General features: G+C 45.4%; 1 protein-coding gene across 1 annotated transcript in view; it reads left to right on the plus strand.

Annotated features, from left to right (window-relative positions):
* The window catches only part of MDGA2 (MAM domain containing glycosylphosphatidylinositol anchor 2), a 389698-nt gene that overhangs the window by 127884 nt on the left and 244123 nt on the right, over nt 1-17691 (plus strand). Inside the window, exon 2 of the mRNA XM_080397260.1 lies at nt 11984-12123. Within this exon, the coding sequence (XP_080253386.1) occupies nt 11984-12123 (140 nt within the window). The remainder of the gene's footprint in view (nt 1-11983; nt 12124-17691) is intronic.

Below are 17691 nucleotides of genomic sequence, written 5' to 3' on the forward strand. Positions count from 1 at the left end.
GCTTGGTGAATCCTGCTTAGCCTGGGCAGCCCTGGGCAGGCTAGTTCTCAGCCACAGCTGCTGGGCACCACTGCAGCTTGGGGGGTGCAGTCTCCCTCCCACCCCAGTGTGCCCATGGCTGGGGTGTGCACGCTGGCTGAGCCTGCAAAACTATCAAAATCCTCGAGTACGGGAGCTAAAAGAAAAATGAGACCTTGTCTTCGTTCTTCCGCTCTGAGTTTTTTCATGGTTTTTTTTGTTTGTTGGATTTTTAACTGTGTTACTCTTTCCCTACTGAAGCTAAAGGGAATTACACAAGTTTTGATAGAGCCTGGAATATATAAAATCTGGTGTAATAGGTTTCTAGGTTTATATAATGGAACACATTCCAGTCATTCAGCAATTACTCCTACACCCAGTGTTTCAAAACAAAGATGCGAAAACTAGGTGTGAGACACTGAAGTACAGGAAACACAATTTCAATTGGCGAAATAATTTTTCTTCCTGAAAGGAGGTTTGTTTTCTTGATAGTCCCTGCTCACTGGGACAGATTTGTGCTATCTCACAAGAAATGCAAATTGTTGTTTAAAAAGCTGTTTATTCTTGCTTAACACTATAAAGCAGCATTTTTTTTTTCCATTTGCATTTGTGTAAGGGTATGTATTTTAAAATTCCTCTTTAATATTAAACTGTTTTTTCAATTAGAAAACTAAAAAAGAAACCCTTTCTCAGGCCTGTACAGCATTAGTGAAACTTTCATTGCTGAGTCAAACAAGAACAGGCTCTTTTCAGGACAGCGTGATCCCTGTTGCTGGCAGTCGCGTGGGTTTTGTAGCACTTACAGCACTTCCTCCTGCTTCAGAACACCCTCATAAACTGTATTTTTATTACTTTTGCCTAAGCTGATGAGGAGTTAAATATTGCACCTGGCTTTCAGAGGAGGCAGGGGGCTGTGCATGTGTTTGAAGTCTGATTGTGGCGGTGCTCTGAGGTGAGGCTGACTTTTTCTGCATCTGCAAGCCGTGTTGGGCCCCAAGTCCCATCCACTCCATGTGCCTGCATTGGCAAGGGAAGGAGGACCTCTGGGAGTAGTCCTCAAGCTCTCTGTAGGCAGCGTTGGGCTCAGCACTGGAACAGGCTGCCCAGGGAAGTGGTTGAGTCACCAGCCCTGGAGGTGTTTAAAAGGTGTATAAGCATGGCATTTAGGGATGTGGTTTTGTGGTGGACTTAGTAATGTTAGGTTAATGGTTGGACTTCATAATCTTAAGGGGTTTTTCCAATCTAAATGATCTATGATTCCTTTCAGACAACTCTTCTGGGCTGTCTTTTCTCCTACAGCTGGTGGTTCAGGCACCTGGCAGCTCCTGTGCAAGCATGGTCCAATTTCTTTGAGTTCAAGCAGTGCTCTGCACCATTAAAATATTTCCATCCTTACCCTAATAAGATGTCCATGGCCCATCTGCAGGTGGTGGAACACAAATATGGTCCTCCTGGTGAGGTGCCCTGGCTGGGCACACGTTGTTGGATATCACTCTTCCATGTGTGGACACTGCCAAGATGTGCTTCCAAGCCGTGGTGGGCTGGGCTCCAATGGCTTAGGTAGCTCCAGGGAAGCTGGAGTGGAGCTTTTTCACCTAAACCAGCTGACCCTACTGTGGATCCAGGAGGTACCCACAGGATCTGTGGAGCAGACAATGGGTTTTGGTTCGCTATGTCCCAGCATTACAACATAAAGCATGAGTCTGGGGAAAGGCATTTTAATGTTCTTATTTCATGCTAGCTCCAACCTTGTTCTGCTTGGTTGCACTCCGTTGGTTCATCAGTAAGTGCCCTATTATGGATGTGCTGTGCTGTGGACCTCAGCACGGCTTTGAGCAAGGTGTAGTGAAATTGTGGCGTTATCAAATTAATAGGTCCAGGTGTCTCTGCACCTCGGGGTGACTCTCAATGGATCTTGTTTCATTTGCTGCTGTGCTTGGCTGCAGGGGGCACAGGAGGTGCAGGCAAGCTAATTCACTACCAGCTTCTACTAGCAGCAAATGTAGCTTCAATTGTTACGGTGGGACAGGGGAAACTGTATGGACCATAAGAAGAAGGTCCAGAGTTGGCCTACTCTGAACATTCTTGGTCCTGCGTGAGGTCTGGGGCTCACCTAGAGCTCCTGCTGTGTATCTGGATTCCCTCCTGCCTGCATCTGTGATTCATCATAGTCTCAACTTAATGAAACTTCAGGTTTCTGAAGAGGGACACGAACTTTGCCATGTTCTTTGCCGTGTTGTTTTGCAACCTGTGGCTAATTTCTGTAGCATTATATATACGTGTGTGTGTGCGCAGTTTAGGGGCTGAATCTATCTCCTTGGTGCTGCTTCTCATTAAGTGGGTTACCAGAGTTAAAAATACATTTCTGAAAGATGTTTTGTCAAAATGGGCAAACGGGAGAAATGGTTAAGAATTCAGGATTTGTTTTGAAGAGGTGGTTTTTAATGTGTTTGATTTTCATGTGCCTCTGCCATTTTAGGTGGGGGAAAGTCAATATATTACTGTACGCTCAGAACAGCCAAATAAGTAAGATGTGTTTACTGTTAGACTATAATACTGTTGAAACAGGTCTGGCAACATCATCTGTTTTGTGATGCCAGGAACAACAAAGTGTTGCTTCAATTAAGCCCGTCACTTGTAGATGATTTCTTTTCTTATTTTAGAAGATTCATTGAACCCACTGCCTGCAATCTGTAGGTTGCAAACTCCTCAAAGAGCAGTTCAGGGAGGAAGATGTAGTGTGGGAAGGTTTCCCTCTACACTTGTCTTTACAATTCCCCCCAGATCAGGGCCGTCCTGGAAAGATGCCATATTTATTGTGTGCAGAGGATATATCAACCTGGCATGTTGTGAACTAACCAAGAAATCACGACAGTGTCATTCTCTGAGCATGCTGGAATAAGAGGCTGGGAAATTTAGAAGTACCAATTGCAGGGGCCACTATTTTAGTGCAGAAAGTATGGAATACACACTTGGAATACTTGCTCTAGGTGAACCTGCTTTAGCAGGCGATTGGTCTAGATGATCTCCAGAGGTTTCTTCCAACCCTGACTGATTCTGTGGCGTAAGAAAGCATGACTACTGTGCTAAGCTTTAATTGCCAATTTAAGGGTGTCAAGCAGAAGCAAGACTTACAAGACAATGTGTCTATGACTTTTTACTTGCAGCCAGGACTCAGTTTAAAAACAAAACGAAACAAAAAAAAAAACCCCAAAACCTCCTTCTCAGTAACCCTGTCAGGAAATCCCATACCAGAGGGATGTTTTCTCAGTGCTGAGACTCAAGCAGCTCAGTTTTTATGTCCAAGGTCAAGAGAGAGACTGTTGCTCTGAGTATGTCCCATGTGTGGTGCTAGTTGAAGTGGAGGTACCCATGTTGTCCTCAGGTTCCTTTTGGAGAGTAACTTGGCAGCCCAAACCTGTGAATCTTACCAAGACATGTGCACGCTGGCAGTCCTGCACCATGGAGAAGAGCAGTCTGTCCCCTTGAATTCAATTAGCTGACCTTTTGATGGGTGAAAAAAAGAGCAAGAGGTAAGCCTGGAGATAAATTCTTGCAAGAGCGTAGAGGAAATGTTTCTTAATTCTTTGCCTTGGCAGGGACACATGATTGTGACCCAGCAATGGCAGCTGCAGTGGTAGCCCTTTGCTCCTGTGGAAACAGCAGCAGGGATGGTGTTGCAGTGAGGTCTCTGTGATAGCTCAGCTGAGGTAGAAAGAGGCAGACTCGATAAAAGAAATGTTTATGCATTAGGAAAAGGGTTTTCTCTGCTGTGTGATGGTATCTCTGATATTCCAGGACAATCCACAAAAGTCCTTAAAAGAAATAAAAATGCACTAACATCAGTTAATTCCACATATAGAAGAGGGAGCTTGTCTTACACCCATACGTACAGGAATATGTGGTAGTTGGGATCTTACAGAAGTTTTCAAAGCTGGGCTCTCCCACCAGGGTGGGCATGGTGGTTGTCCTGGCAGACTGAGCAGAGAACAGACTGAGATGTCGACAGGGTTGCTCTGGGTCTTCCCTGGCTGGTTTGGGTCTTTTCAGTCCCTCAATGAAGAGTGCTCTTTGCTTGCCAACTGCTAGGTGCTGCTAAACAAAAATAAAAGTTTTAGGACAGAAAAACACTGATGTAAAATAATTATTGAGTTGTTGAATGGTTAGGGCTAACTAGAAACCAAATTCCTGTGCTTTTAGGAGCTATTTCTTTGAGTTCATAGAAAACTGACCTGAAAAGAGCTTTTTGCAAAGGATGCTCTGTATTTGTGCATCCATAATTAACTGGAGGCTGAAGTCATCTGCTTTGGGGGTGCTGCCAGGCATGGAGAACCTCAGTGTTACAGTCCCTCCCATATGCCATTAGATGGAGAGGGACTTTTTTAAAAGGGCATGTAGAAATAGGACAAGGGGGAATGGCTAATTTAGATGAGATATGAAGAAATTCTTGACTGTGAGGGCGGCGAGGCGCTGGCCCAGGCTGCCCAGAGCAGCTGTGGGTGCCCCATCCCTGGCAGTGCCCAAGGCCAGGCTGGATGGGGCTGGGGGCAGCCTGGGCTTGGGGGTGGGGTGGGGTGTGGGGTGTCCCTGCCCGGGGAAGGAGGGTGGGACTGGGTGGTCTTTACGGTGCATTCCAACCCAAAGCGTTCCATGATTCTATGATACAATTCTGTGATCTCTGGCCGCAGTTATTTGCTGGTGAAAAGTTCCACTTACACACACAGAGGTTTGGTGAAGACCTTGTTGGAAAACAATGGTGAGAGGATTAAACTCAACAATGTCAGAACTTGGGTTCTGTAATTATTTCCTTTAATCTGAGCAATGATAAGATCTTTGTGATTTCTGGAACTTGTAGGATTACTGAAAATGTAATTAAAAATGAGGTACATAGGTGAAATAGATGACCCATAATGATTCTGCTGGAAAATGTAGAATGTATTTGTCGTTAATAAAATGCTTCTCCTTTTCTGATTGCCTTCCATGGCTGCAGCCCTGGGCTTCCCGCTGTGGGGAGCAGTGTTGGGGCTGGAGTGGGGTACGTCTGCATGCTCAGCCTCTGCCTCTCCACGACAGGGTATCAGCTGGGGATGTACGTGGGCACCTTTGCTTGTTGTTTCTGTTGTGATACTCTGCTGCTTGGCATCAGGAGCCTTTCCATGTAAAACAAATTAGCAAGAGTGAAGCCCCCAGTGAATTTCATGCAGTTCTGCAGCATAATAAGGAGGGAATAACATACATATATATGTGTATATATATATTTTAGAAAGGGAAGATTTAAAGTTATTGCAGATGTGTTTGCAACTCTCAGAATTAAGTTTTTCCATACTCATATCAGCTCTTAATTCAGCTAATTGCAAATGAAGTAATCAGGAATCTCAGTGGTATTGCCATGAGAAGTGCACTGCCCTATGGCAATAATTCTCATCAATGCATTGTTTAGAGTATTTATGCTGCAGGCAACGTGGGATTTGTGATGTCTTTTTCCAACTGGAGGTTAGGCTCAGTCCGTTAATAAATTTATTATTGGCCCGAATTTTTTTTTTTTTCTTCTTTCCAACTGTACTGTTCTTTGGGGGAAGGCGGGGAATGGGAAATGTTAAACAATTAGGTTTTATTAAATAAATATTTAGGGTATTGATTATATTCTTCATTTTGGATCCCAGCAAGACAAATGCCACGTAGCTAATACAGGAAACCTTCAGCCAGGGGCTGCGTGATGCTGAGCTGCGCAAGGGGCTTGCCCTAGTAAGGGCCACTTGAAATCAGTTGTGACATTCCTGGTTCAATCCATAATGTGCAAAGTGCTGCTGAGCAAGCACAGGTCTTCTTGTGGAAAATTTTGAAATTACTACAGTTGGTTAAAACTCTTAAATAGATTATTTCTCTCTTTTTTCTTCCTTTCTTTGTTCTCTCTCTCTTTTTTTTTTTTTAATAGCATTATTGCTATATGTTACTTTTCAGTAGCCTTAGTGATAAGTGATAGCAGGAGAACGTCTGCAGTTTAAAAGGCTCCTATGTATCAGTACTAAATATTTCCTACCTACTTTCACTTTATGCACACGATAACATCTGTGGTGTACTCTCTTCTCCTGAGCTGGTCTTACTCACCAAACCAGCAAGAGAAGGATGAAGTCAGCTTCTTTTCCTCTTTGACTGGGCTGATTTTTGCCACATTGCTTAATATTCACCCATCTTCTGTGACTGAAACTGCGTTTCTGGAGCTCAGGAAGCCTGCTTGATTGATAGCACTAACATAAGAAGGCACCGAGCTAATTAAATCACGCTGCCGCTTCCCAACACCACTGTCACAGGCTGACCTAATTTTGACATTGCAAAGCTTATCGGCAGAGTATCTATTGAGTTAGGGGAACAATAATGCTGTTTCTAGGAGCAGATAGATTTATATCCCCCCTCCTTACATCTCATTACACTGCTGTTTATTGTTCCTCCTGCTGAGCAAGTATTAAAAACTTACGATCTATGGCTTATGATCTCTGTCTGTCGGTATCTGGTTCTGGAATGGTAGGTACGCTCCGGTTCAGAGAGGGGTGGGGGAAAGGCCATGATAACTCTTCAGAGATGAATGTGACCTGAGGTCCTCGTCTTTTTTGAGGATTTCTTTCTTATTTAAAATTTGGGATAGTGAAGTGGTCGCTGTTACATGTGATGAGCATGGCTGCTCTGCCCTCCTGCTAATCGCAGTGAGCTGCTGGGGGCTGGATGAAGCTGGCAGGGACCTCGTTTTGTGCTGGTGAAGCATGAGACCAAACTCCTGCGAAGGTTTTGTTTGTTTTCTTTGTTGTTCTTTGTCTGATGCATGCAAGTCCAGGCATATAAATCCAGGATGGGTTAATATGTAGCTGAAGAGGTGGCTGGGGACATGTGGAAAAGGGGGAGGAGAAAGCCTTCAACTTCCAGCTGTCACTGGAGGTATTTAAAAGATGTGTAGATGTGGCACTGGGGGACATGGTTTAGGTATGGATTTGCAGTGCTGGATTAATGGTTGGACTCGGTGATCTTAAAGTTCTTTTCCAACCTAAATGATTTTATGATTCTATGAAGACTGAGAAGCTGAGGATGCTTTCTGTGGAAGTTACACCCTCTTATAAAAAATCCGTTTAAGCTTTGGTCTGTTTTTAATTTGACAGTGTCATAAAGTGACACAAACAAATATCTCATGCCCTAGACACTTTTAAGATTAACTTAGAAATTGTGAATAAATACTTTTGAGATTCTGAATGTCTTCCATTTTGAGCAGTTAGGAAACAGTGCAATTGCAATCACATAGACTAAAACTTATTTTGCAATAGGAGCTGAAATGGTCATTTATTAATAAGATTACAGCAGTTGAGCTTTCCTTAGAAAAATACCAATTATTGTAAACATTGTGATTGAGGTCAAGACAGTTACCTGCACTTTGAATAGGCAGACTGGAGCACTTCAGTTGTCCAGGGTCTCTTATTTGCAACAGCTCCACAAATGTATTGTAAGTCATGAAGCATCTCCTTTCTGAGCACTGTACTAACTCTCACTTGTTTGTTTGCTTTTTCTGTTTGACCAGCCTGGTTTGATAAAAACTCTTTTCTACTTAATCCTGCACTGCTTTCGAAATTTTTTATTCTGCACATTTCCCTTTGAAGTTAGCTAGCATTCTTCGCAGCATCTGCTTTGTCCTTTGTCTTTTATTTTTATTAAGTGTGCATACCTTCATAATAGGTACCTGCATACATATTCAGCTTTGGAAATTTCTTATTTTAAAATTTCACAGAAGTTGTTGTGACTTACCCCCCACCCCCCCACCCCACCACCACCCCACCAGGTCTGTACTGTCTGGGGAACTTGTTGCAAGTTGAAACCAAATCACTTGTGTAGGCGTGCATGTGCATGCAAGAGACATATAAGGGAAATAAATTGAAATTGCTGGAAAAGAGCAGCCAATGAAGGGGAACTATGTAACGTCAATATATAAAGAGACATGGTGAAAGGTCAGGCTGGCACCATTTTTCATCCGAGAGAAGAAATCTCGTGGCGCCACACAACTTCTTTGCAGCAGAAGCTAGGCAGGGTTGTGCTTGGTTTTGTTGTTATGGCTTTCCCTCCTGCTCTGACACTTAGCTTCCCTTGCATTGTGTGTGCATGTTGCCAGGAACAGCACCATGATGGATTCTTTCATGCAATATTTACTGTGTATAATCACAAGACAAATTCTTCTAAAATGCCACAAACAAAATAAATGCCAAGTATATATTACTTTAATGTCTTGTCTGGTATTAAGTCCTTGGAGGCATATTTCAAAAGTAGCTGTAATGAATATTCCTCCAGTGGACAGGGAGGTGACATTTCATAATTATGCAACGTCTTCTGAACCATAAGACTTTAAAACTTAAAGAAGTAAGATTATTTTTTATTTTCCTTTATTCGTTTGATCTCCTCTTAAAGCAGATATTTTTCTGCCATAATAATACACAGGGGGTTATTTTTTCTTTTCTGTATTGCCTTCCCAAGTCTAATGGAAATGGAGCAGTGGCATTAGAGACTGAAATAAAGGACACTTCAAATGTAATTTGAAGTTATATGAATATAATATGAATGAAAATGTAATATTAATGCAATACGGATTCAAAAGGCAGCAGGATGTTGGCGTAATGTTGCTGACTCTTCTAATTTTATAAGAAGTCTTATGATCTATGCTGAACCTTGTTTTACCTTTCTGCTCTGTGGTTCTTGCTTTAGCATTTCAGTATTTTGTACTTGTTTTGTGGGACACCGTAAAAGCCCCAGGTGTGGTCCAGAGCCATGCTGTACAGTGGCTGTGCGTGGCAGGACAAGGAGGATACTCTGTGGCCCAGGACATTGAACTCTTCAGGTGTGTGGAGGTGGAGCAGCACTCCTAGCACAGGGAAAGCCACAGTACAAGCATTAGTGCTGCTATTCTATTCAAGAAATAATAACAATAATAAAGAATTAACAGATTCTTTTAAGATCAGAGTTTGACACATGGGGCTGACTCCTAAACAAGGACATCTCCATCCATGCAGGACAAACAGTGAGCTCCATGGGAAGAGCAGCCTGGATCTGTGGTACAAAGAGATGGATGGGTTTGATTTGTTTCTTCTAAGCAGTAAATAGCATCTTTAGCCTTGCAAAGCGACAGCTGTGTAATCACACAGGGAGTGTGCTGAGGCTGCAGAACAGTTCTACTGAGCAGTGGGAAAGCAGAGCTGAGGCAGCTCCTGTGTAGGGATATACTTGTCTGACTAAATGTGACTATGGGCTGAGCATTGTGTGTGTATGCAGTCATTGTGTTGTACCTGGAAATAACTGATGCTAGGGAGCAATTTTTTCTGGCCTCATGCTGGGGTTTAACCCCGGCCGGCAGCTCAGCTCCACGCAGCCCCTCGCTCACTCCCCCCACAGCGGGATGGGGAGAGAACCAGAGGGTCAAAGTGAGAAAACTCCTGGGCTGAGACAAAGACACGTTAAGAGGCAAAGCAGAAGCCGCGCACAGCAGCAAAGCAAACCCAGGAGTTCACCCACCGCTGCCCAGGGCAGGCAGGTGCTCAGCCATCCCCAGGGCAGCCGGGCTCCATCACGGTGACGGGGGCTTGGGCAGACAAACGCCATCCCTGCCAGCGCCCCCCCTTCCTTCTGCTTCCCCAGCTTTCCATGCTGAGCGTGACGCCGGATGGTCGGGGCCGTCCCTGGGGCCAGCTGGGCTCAGCTGTCCCGGCCGTGTCCCCTGCCAGCTCCTGGTGCCCCCCAGCCCGCTCGCTGGTGGGGTGGGGTGAGGCGCAGCAAAGCCCTTGGCTCTGTGCAAGCCCCGCTCAGCAGCGACTGGAACAGCCCTGTGTGCTCAGCGCTGTTCCCAGCACAGACCCCACCAGCCCCACGCGGGCGCCGGCACCAGCAGTCACTCCAGCGCACTCAGTTACCAGATTCTCGAGGAACCAGAATGCTTTATTTCAGGCTATTGCCATGAGCAGGGATGCGTTGGTCTTTAACCTGCACTCCCCTTTGCTGGCCGGGGGCTGCCTGCAGAAGGGTGGAGAGGGTGAGCTGAGGGGTCTTTGAAACTCGGTGCCTGGTGGCTCAAGGGGCAGAACTTGCTGGAAGCTTTGCTGGAGTGCTCTGCTGCTGTTGGACCTTTAGCTGCTGGGCCACACCTGCACGATGGGAGGCTGTCAGCGTGGGGTGGCAAGGCTTTTTGCTCTTGTGCTCGCTTGTTAGTCTTGAGTGGCTCCACCAAGCTGTTGTCCATGCTGATCTAGTGGTCTTCCAGACCTGTGCCATCTCGTACCGTTAGACTTGTGAGCACACCAGTAACACAGGAAACATTCTTTCCCTGCACGAGCTCTTCTGCCTGTGCTGTTGCTCTGCAGAGAGGCTTTGCTGAGGACACATTTCTTAAACACTTGTTGAAGAGGTTAACCTAGACAGGCAGATTGAAAAATGATCTAAATATAGTAGGCTGAAATGGATGGGGGCAGTGCAAGGTAGCTGGGAATATCAGGCTTAGTCATTACAGCCTGAAATAATTACTCTCTTCCTGTTCATTTAGTTGACCTAACACTGTCATGTTCAGGGTCCTTTGCTTGAGTCTCATTTTCTTCAGCCTCTGGAGATCAAAGGTTAGAAATCTGAATTATTACCAGGCTGGTATGACTTGTAGGTGTTGTGCAGCAGTTGATAACAGAATGAGCAGTGTCAACTGGGGGCCATGCGCAGGTTGGACCAGTAAGGGCATAGTGATGGTGGGGGGGCAGAGCGATGCACCTCAGGAATCCCATGTGCGCTTGATGTGGATGTTAGCTGAGCAATTGCAAGTTGGTCGAAGAACCAGTAGACTGGTGCCAGAAGAGGTGATGTGCAGCCCAGAGCCCTGAAAACAGAGCTGCATTTTTGGGGAGGGGGAGTACAGGGGGAGTACAGCTGTTGCAAGGGTCTTGGGGAGAACACATGGATGTTATCGCAGCAGCGCAGGGCTCTTGCCCACGGGAAACAGGTCCAGGAGGCTTCAGGTCTTTTTGGTCTCAGCAGCAATTGTCCTGCTTTCTCATTGTGATTGAAGACTTCAGTTAGGACTTCACGGTGTAGCCACTTCTACCGAACGGGAGCAGCCCAGTGACAAGCAGAGGGCAAAATACTGGGTCTTTAAAACTCACTAGAATTAAATTTTATCTCTTCTGCTGTTTAGTTTATGTTACTTTATTTGGTAGTAGGAATGTAACTCAACTTTCTTATTCTATCGATCCGCGCTCTGGAAGTTTTAGTACTCGTGAATTTCACGGTTCAGAAATAAAGAAAATCCTAGCACCAGGAATGTGCTCTGGAAACTTGCCAAAACAGGGTTGTAATTTTTACCTGCTGTATTAGCAACGACATTGCCGTTTTCCTACAGGTACTACATGTAAAACAGGGTAACTTCCCGAGTTCAGGTTGCATAGACAAGAAAATTAAAGTAAAGGTTCTGCTTGAACTTAACCTCCGCCCCAAAGCCTGATCCCTCTGACAGCAACGGGATTTTTGGTATCGACTTTGAAAGGAAGCAGCATCAGTCCCTCTCTTTCTTCTGCTTAATTTTAGTGGTTTAATTAAGGCTTCTCATTAACATTATGAGTGTGATAATACATTTAGAGAGATATATAATAAAAAAAAAAGAGCAATAATGCAGAGTTCATTTGGAATTTGGAACAAAAATAACTGGAATGTAAATGAGTCTGTGAAGGTTTCATTCAGGGGATTGCTAGGTATTCATAAATACCGTGGGAACCTCTTCTGCTGCCGAATACGTGTGTGCTGAGTAAGCAAAAGAGTTTTTTCCACAGTGTAAATGCTCAGCTCCAGCCTTGGTCCTCCCAGTTGGGGGGAGGCAGGGGTCCCATGCTGCTGCAGTGGAAATGGCTCTGAGCAAGCCCCGGGGTGCAGGCGATGATGCTCACCTGGTTTCTCTCTCTGGGTCTTGCAGCCCCCCCCACCGTGCGGATCGTGCACTCGGGCTTGGCGTGCAACATCGAGGAGGAGCGCTACTCGGAGAGGGTCTACACCATCCGTGAGGGTGAGACGCTGGAGCTGACCTGCCTGGTCACCGGCCATCCTCGGCCACAGGTGAGCCCCCCGCTGTGCCCGGTGGCAGCCTGCCTCTGGTCACCGCACCTTTCCTCAGCTCTGTCTCTGAGCCTGTGCAAGCTGTTTTCATCTTCCACTAAGGTCTAGAATGGTGCAGGGTGGTAGGAAGTAGAAATCAATGCGACAGGACCTGGAGATGGGGGATTTGCCCAGGCTGATGGTTTGTGTTACCAAGTTGCAGAAGAAACAACAGCAGGAAAGTTTTTAACTTCTTTTGAATGACTGGCTAGAACTTGGTATTAAAATCACCAAGTCTATAACCGACTTTAACATGTGGTCCTGATGTGAGTGTTTGAGATCCGTGAAAGCTGGTAGAAGGAAAGGAAAAACAAATATGAGGACAGGGATGACTGAAGGTAGACAGTAAGCACGAGAGTGAACAGCTGGAGAGGGGGCACAGGAAAGCTCGGGGGAGTCTTGCTGTGTGCCTGAGTCTTGGACGTCATTGGAACCTCAGCACCGCAGCCCCATAGAAGACAAAAGTTAAACAGAAATAAATTACCTTTTTCAAGACCTTAACTCTATTTTATAGCATCCCATTCAAAGCCAAAGAGTTTTGTCAGCTTGTGCTACAGCTGCCCTGGTGTGTGTGTGTGTGTGTCCCACTCCCCCTTTGCCCAGGGTACCCCATTAACAGGTTATTTTAGATCAGGGCCTCTTAAGACCCGTGCAGGTGTAATGCTTTATTCCCTATCTGCTCTGCTTTTCCATTTCCACCTTTTCTTTTGCTCTTTGAACCAAACCCGCTCTCTGTTCCCTTAATGTGGACATTGCCACTTTCACTTCTGCTGTGTCCCCTCACCTTGCTCTGCTGGTAAACAAGCTGAGTACGAGAGCTGAGAATGCACCTGCAATTAGCTGAGATTACCACGTTTCACAGTGCATGCGTTTGTATGTGATTTTGAACGCTACAATACCTAGTAAGGATTTTCTTTGCAAGGTGGTGAATGAGTCACCTCTCTCCTGCAATCATGTGGGACAGGTGGGAGCTGTGAAGTGCAGCTGGGGAAGGGAGGTTCACTGGGAGACCTCAAGTCTGCAGATGAGTGATGTTCCTCCGGGAAAGAGAGATGTGCCATTTATTCCATAGCGGTTTCCAATTTAATGAGAAGATTTTAAAATAAAGGAGTTGAAGTTTAGCCTGTGCTGGTGCCAGGGAAGGTGTAGGTCAGGCCATCTCTTAGAAAACTCTACTGTAACTGCACATAGTTGCACTCTTCCAGCTGCAGTCACAGTTTAAAGCCATGTAAGCCATTTTTCTTAGATTAAATGGTCGCTAGATTAAGTGATCTCTATCTAACCTTTGCCAGGTGAAGAGTAACAATAAAAAGGGTCTAAAAAAACCCAGACTGGGTGAAGTATCCGGATTTGATTTGTTTTGATAACACCCCATAAGAACAGTGATGTTTTAAAATCAGGTTGGTACTCTGAAGTTTAATATTCAGTGCCTCACAAGGTATGAAAAGTATTTGTTGCCCTGCTATTGTATCCTCCCCCATTGCTGATTGTCCTCTTTGCACCGATGGTGCTCATGTGATGGGGGATCGGTGGCTTGTCGAACGTTGTCAGGGGAGATGCTGGGAAAATGCTGGTGGCTGCTGGTTGGAAGAGCCGAAAGAGAGACCTGCATGGATAACACACCTTGTTCGCAGAAAGCTGTTAATAACATTTTAATGAAAGCAGAAAGGGAGCACGTCCCACCTTGAGGACATGCTGCTGCTTGCTAGGGGGTTTGTTACGGCAGAAGGTGCTCTTCAGCGGGGGGCGATGGGATCTGCCCCAGGCTGGCTGCCTCTCTGAAACAAGTCCATGTCTCTTGGTGTCTGTTAGTGACGTTGGATTCATTCTGCCTTCCCAAACTTTTCTTCTCCAGGCTTATTTAACCTCTTTTTAAGATCCAAAGCAACTGGCTCTGGATGTGCAGCCTTTTTGGCATGCTGTCTGTGTGGGTGGAGGCAAATAGCACGTTCATGCGCAGGCAGAAAAGCGCAGGATAAAGGTAGACTGACACTTCCAGTGAGCTTCCTTGAAGATGTTTCTTTCTTGGACCATCTCCATCTGCTCCAGCAAAGCTGACCAGCAGCCTGCGAGGTTTGTGCAGCTGAAATCGAAGGTCCCTCTCAAACCTGCCTGAGAGGCAGCTTCAGAGCAAATGGGGCTGTTACCTGTCAGGCAGTGCTTTGGACCAGTTAGGAAAGGCGCCGTCTCAAGCAGTAACAAAGCTTATGATGCTGCTGAATCAAAAAAAACCCCAAAGCTGTTCAACAAAAATGTCTTACAAGAAAGCAACCATGCTGCTGCTTTTTTCATAAAAATCTCGATTTTCTCATCTGGGATTCAGGATGGAAAATTGATTTATCTTCGTTTTACCTGTTTATAGATTTTCTTTGTCAGGCAGCACCTGGGTCTGCTCTCTCTCTCTCTCTCTCACGTTACAGCTCTCTGAGACTCGCAATATTTTTTGCAGATTAATTGCCTGAGAGCAGGGGGATAGTTTTGGTAGTCTCAGATGGGTGATTCTGCAGTGAAATACAGGAGGCTTGGCAGGGCTGCGTTTGAACATTAGCCTTTTTATGACCTTCTTATTAAATTTCCATTCCATTTTAGTGCTCCAGAAAGTAAAAAAAAAAAAAAAAAAAAAAAAAGGCCACAGGGGGATGGGGGCGGGGGCTTAAGGCACCGTAGCTTTTTGCATTGCCGTACTTAAACTTCAGCATGCAGCGCTGTGGGAGCTGCAGCCCCTTGGACTGGTTCCCGTGAAATTTGGTTTCTCTCTAACAGGACTGCCATGAATCTCACCAGTGTTTGTGTTGCTTTTGTCAGCGGGGCTGCTGGGGAAAAGCAGCGATTGAGGTCAGGCAGGAGATCAGGGTGGATGTAAAATCCACAAGCGGGTGCTCACCCTTTCCAGCTGTCAGAGAACTACTCTTGCCTGCCAATAATTGCTCTTGGGTATTTTAAATACAGATAGCCCAAGATTTTTATTTATTTTGCTTGTGGAATACATTCTGCTTTAAGGTCTTGGTTCTTTAGGGGGAGGTCTGCAGTATGTTTCTGTTGTGACGAGAGGCAATGGCTGGCATAAGGGGAGATAAGGCATTTATTTTTAAGCCTTCCTTTTATATATGTGCAGAATTTATATATGAAACTGGACAATATATTACTGTTGGGTTCTCATGTTCAGACAGCCTTCATATGAGATGGGTTTGAGAAGAACTATCTGGCAAGATGCTTCCTATTCTTGCAGATGAAAGTGTTGAAAATACATTTTTATTTTATCTTTTTCTGCAAGAGACTTCCATCCACATTTTGTTGTAATTGCCAGTATTTTCAGTACTTCAATTTTTCACTGATTTTTGCACAGAAGATTATCATATTCAGTTTGCAAATTGTATTGAAATTATTTTCAAAATGTTATTTTATCAGACCCTGGGAAGTGAGTTTAGAAAATACATAATTATGTATCTATTTTACAAATACTTTTCAACTTACATGTGTTTCTCAAACTTTTTCCATTATATTGATATACATAGAAACCCCTTTTGTTTTAAACACTGTAAGAAGTAAGCAACCCTGGACTAGGCATTTATAAAATCCCCCATCTATGTTCATCCCCCTTACAAAGGGATAACCCTTTGGCTAGTTCGGGTCAGCTGTCCTGGCTCTGTCCCCTCCCAGTTCCTTGTGCCCCCCCAGCCCTCTCGCCGGCAGGGCCTGAGAAACCAAACCCCCTTGACTTAGTACAGACATCCCCAGCAACAACCAAACCCTCCGTGTGCTGTCAGCATTGCTCTCACACCACATCCACACCACAGCGCTGCTCCAGCTGCTCAGAGCAAAATTAACTCCATCCCAGCTGAAACCAGGACACAGGGTTTTACCAGGTGATTTGGATTAATGAATTGCCATAGCCTGTTTTATTATTCTTCTTTAAAGTGTGAGCCTGGGATATATGTGCATTCCCTGTTTCTTGCAGTAAACTCAGGTCTTGGCCAACCACTGTCCTGTGCCACTCCTTACACTTCAGCAAGCAACTGGACAAGGGACTATTAGGAATTAAGTTCCTAAATAAATAAAGGCTGCTGGAAGTATTTTGGAGCAGAAGTGCCAGACTAGGATGGCAGTGGCTGATGCAGGGGCTGAGGATGTTAGCAGGGAAGTGGTGCACCTTTGCAGGGATGCCAACAGCAAGTTGCTCTTTGCATGTGCTGTTCTCTTGCCTGGTTTCTCTGCTAATTGCCTTTGCTTTGGCCATCGCAGGTGATGGCATTACAGTGAAGCAGAGGTTGCCAGGTTCCACCCATAAACATGTGTGGTCCCCGCTGCATGGAGGCAAGAGGTAAAGCATGGGCTTCAGTCTTCTCAAATGTGCTGCTTCAGTAACGGAGCATTTGCTTCTGTTCGTGCTCAGTGAAGTAGGGAAGCCAGGCAGCAGTGCTCAAGTAAAAAGATCATTCAATATGTAAGGCTAGCGTGAGTAACGAGTTTTATTTCGTATCCTTAAAGCGAAACTGTGGAAGTACCTTCTGCAGGCCTTCAGTTTTGGGAACACCATTTAGGAGCATTGAATGTTAAAGCAGAAAGTTCGTCTCGTCATTTGCAAGCTGAGTTTGGTAATTGAGTGCCTGAATAGCTGGGGTTCGGAGCTACAGGTAATTACATCTACAAAATTAAAATCTCTTTAAAATCATGCACTCAAGAAAGAATTTTTTTCTTGGTTTTGGGGCTAATTAGCTGCATTTACCTGCTCTCCTAAGCTCACAGTAGGTCTCCACAGCTATTGAGAGACAGTTTGGAAGCCAAGTATCTAATGGTTAGTCCAAGAAAATCTCCTGACGTTTCCTCCTCTGAGTCCTCTGAAGGCTTCAGCCAGGTGGCAGGTAGGCATGTGTCAGACCTGGCGATGGGCTGGAGGAGATGCCAGCACAACAGGATGGGTCAGTTTAAGAAGCTGAGCCTAGAGGAGGACCCAGCTGAGCCCTCTGGCTGGCTGTAGAAGACATCAGGTCTTCTTGTCTGATGTTTGTCCAGTCATTGCCTTCCTGTCAGCTTAAAAAATGCCCAGTGACTCTGGCTGAGAGGTGCCTGTGAGTCAGCCTCAAACCGCTGCTCAGAGAGTAGAGATGGTCCTCGGGGAGTCTCCAAAGGCTCTTCTGTGTGCTCTGCCACACCAAGCACCTTTTTCCTCAACCTTCTGCATCCCATGGGCCATCGCCAAGGAGGGGAGACCTTGCTGATGCTCTGTCGCAGCCTCCTGTGCTGTAGGACTGTTGTTACCAGCACAGTGTCTGTCTGGTTTTCCTTTCTACCACATTAAAAGTTCCCCTGGGATATAAAGAGAGGAAAAACAGTCTCTGCAGATCTATCTTTCTCCTCTGGTTTGCAAGGTGTCTCCTGAATATCCAGGTTTTGTAGCTAGGACACATTTACGTGTAAGTGTGCCTAGACATGAATGCCTGCCAGGGCGTGCTTCTAGCTCTGAAAACTCCGTGGGGAAGAGGACAGGGCTTGAGACCCCTGGAGCGAGTGCGCCTTTCTGCGTGAGAG

Source organism: Falco punctatus (genome assembly GCF_963210335.1).
Source record: "Falco punctatus genome assembly, chromosome: 7".
NCBI classification, from domain to species: domain Eukaryota; kingdom Metazoa; phylum Chordata; class Aves; order Falconiformes; family Falconidae; genus Falco; species Falco punctatus.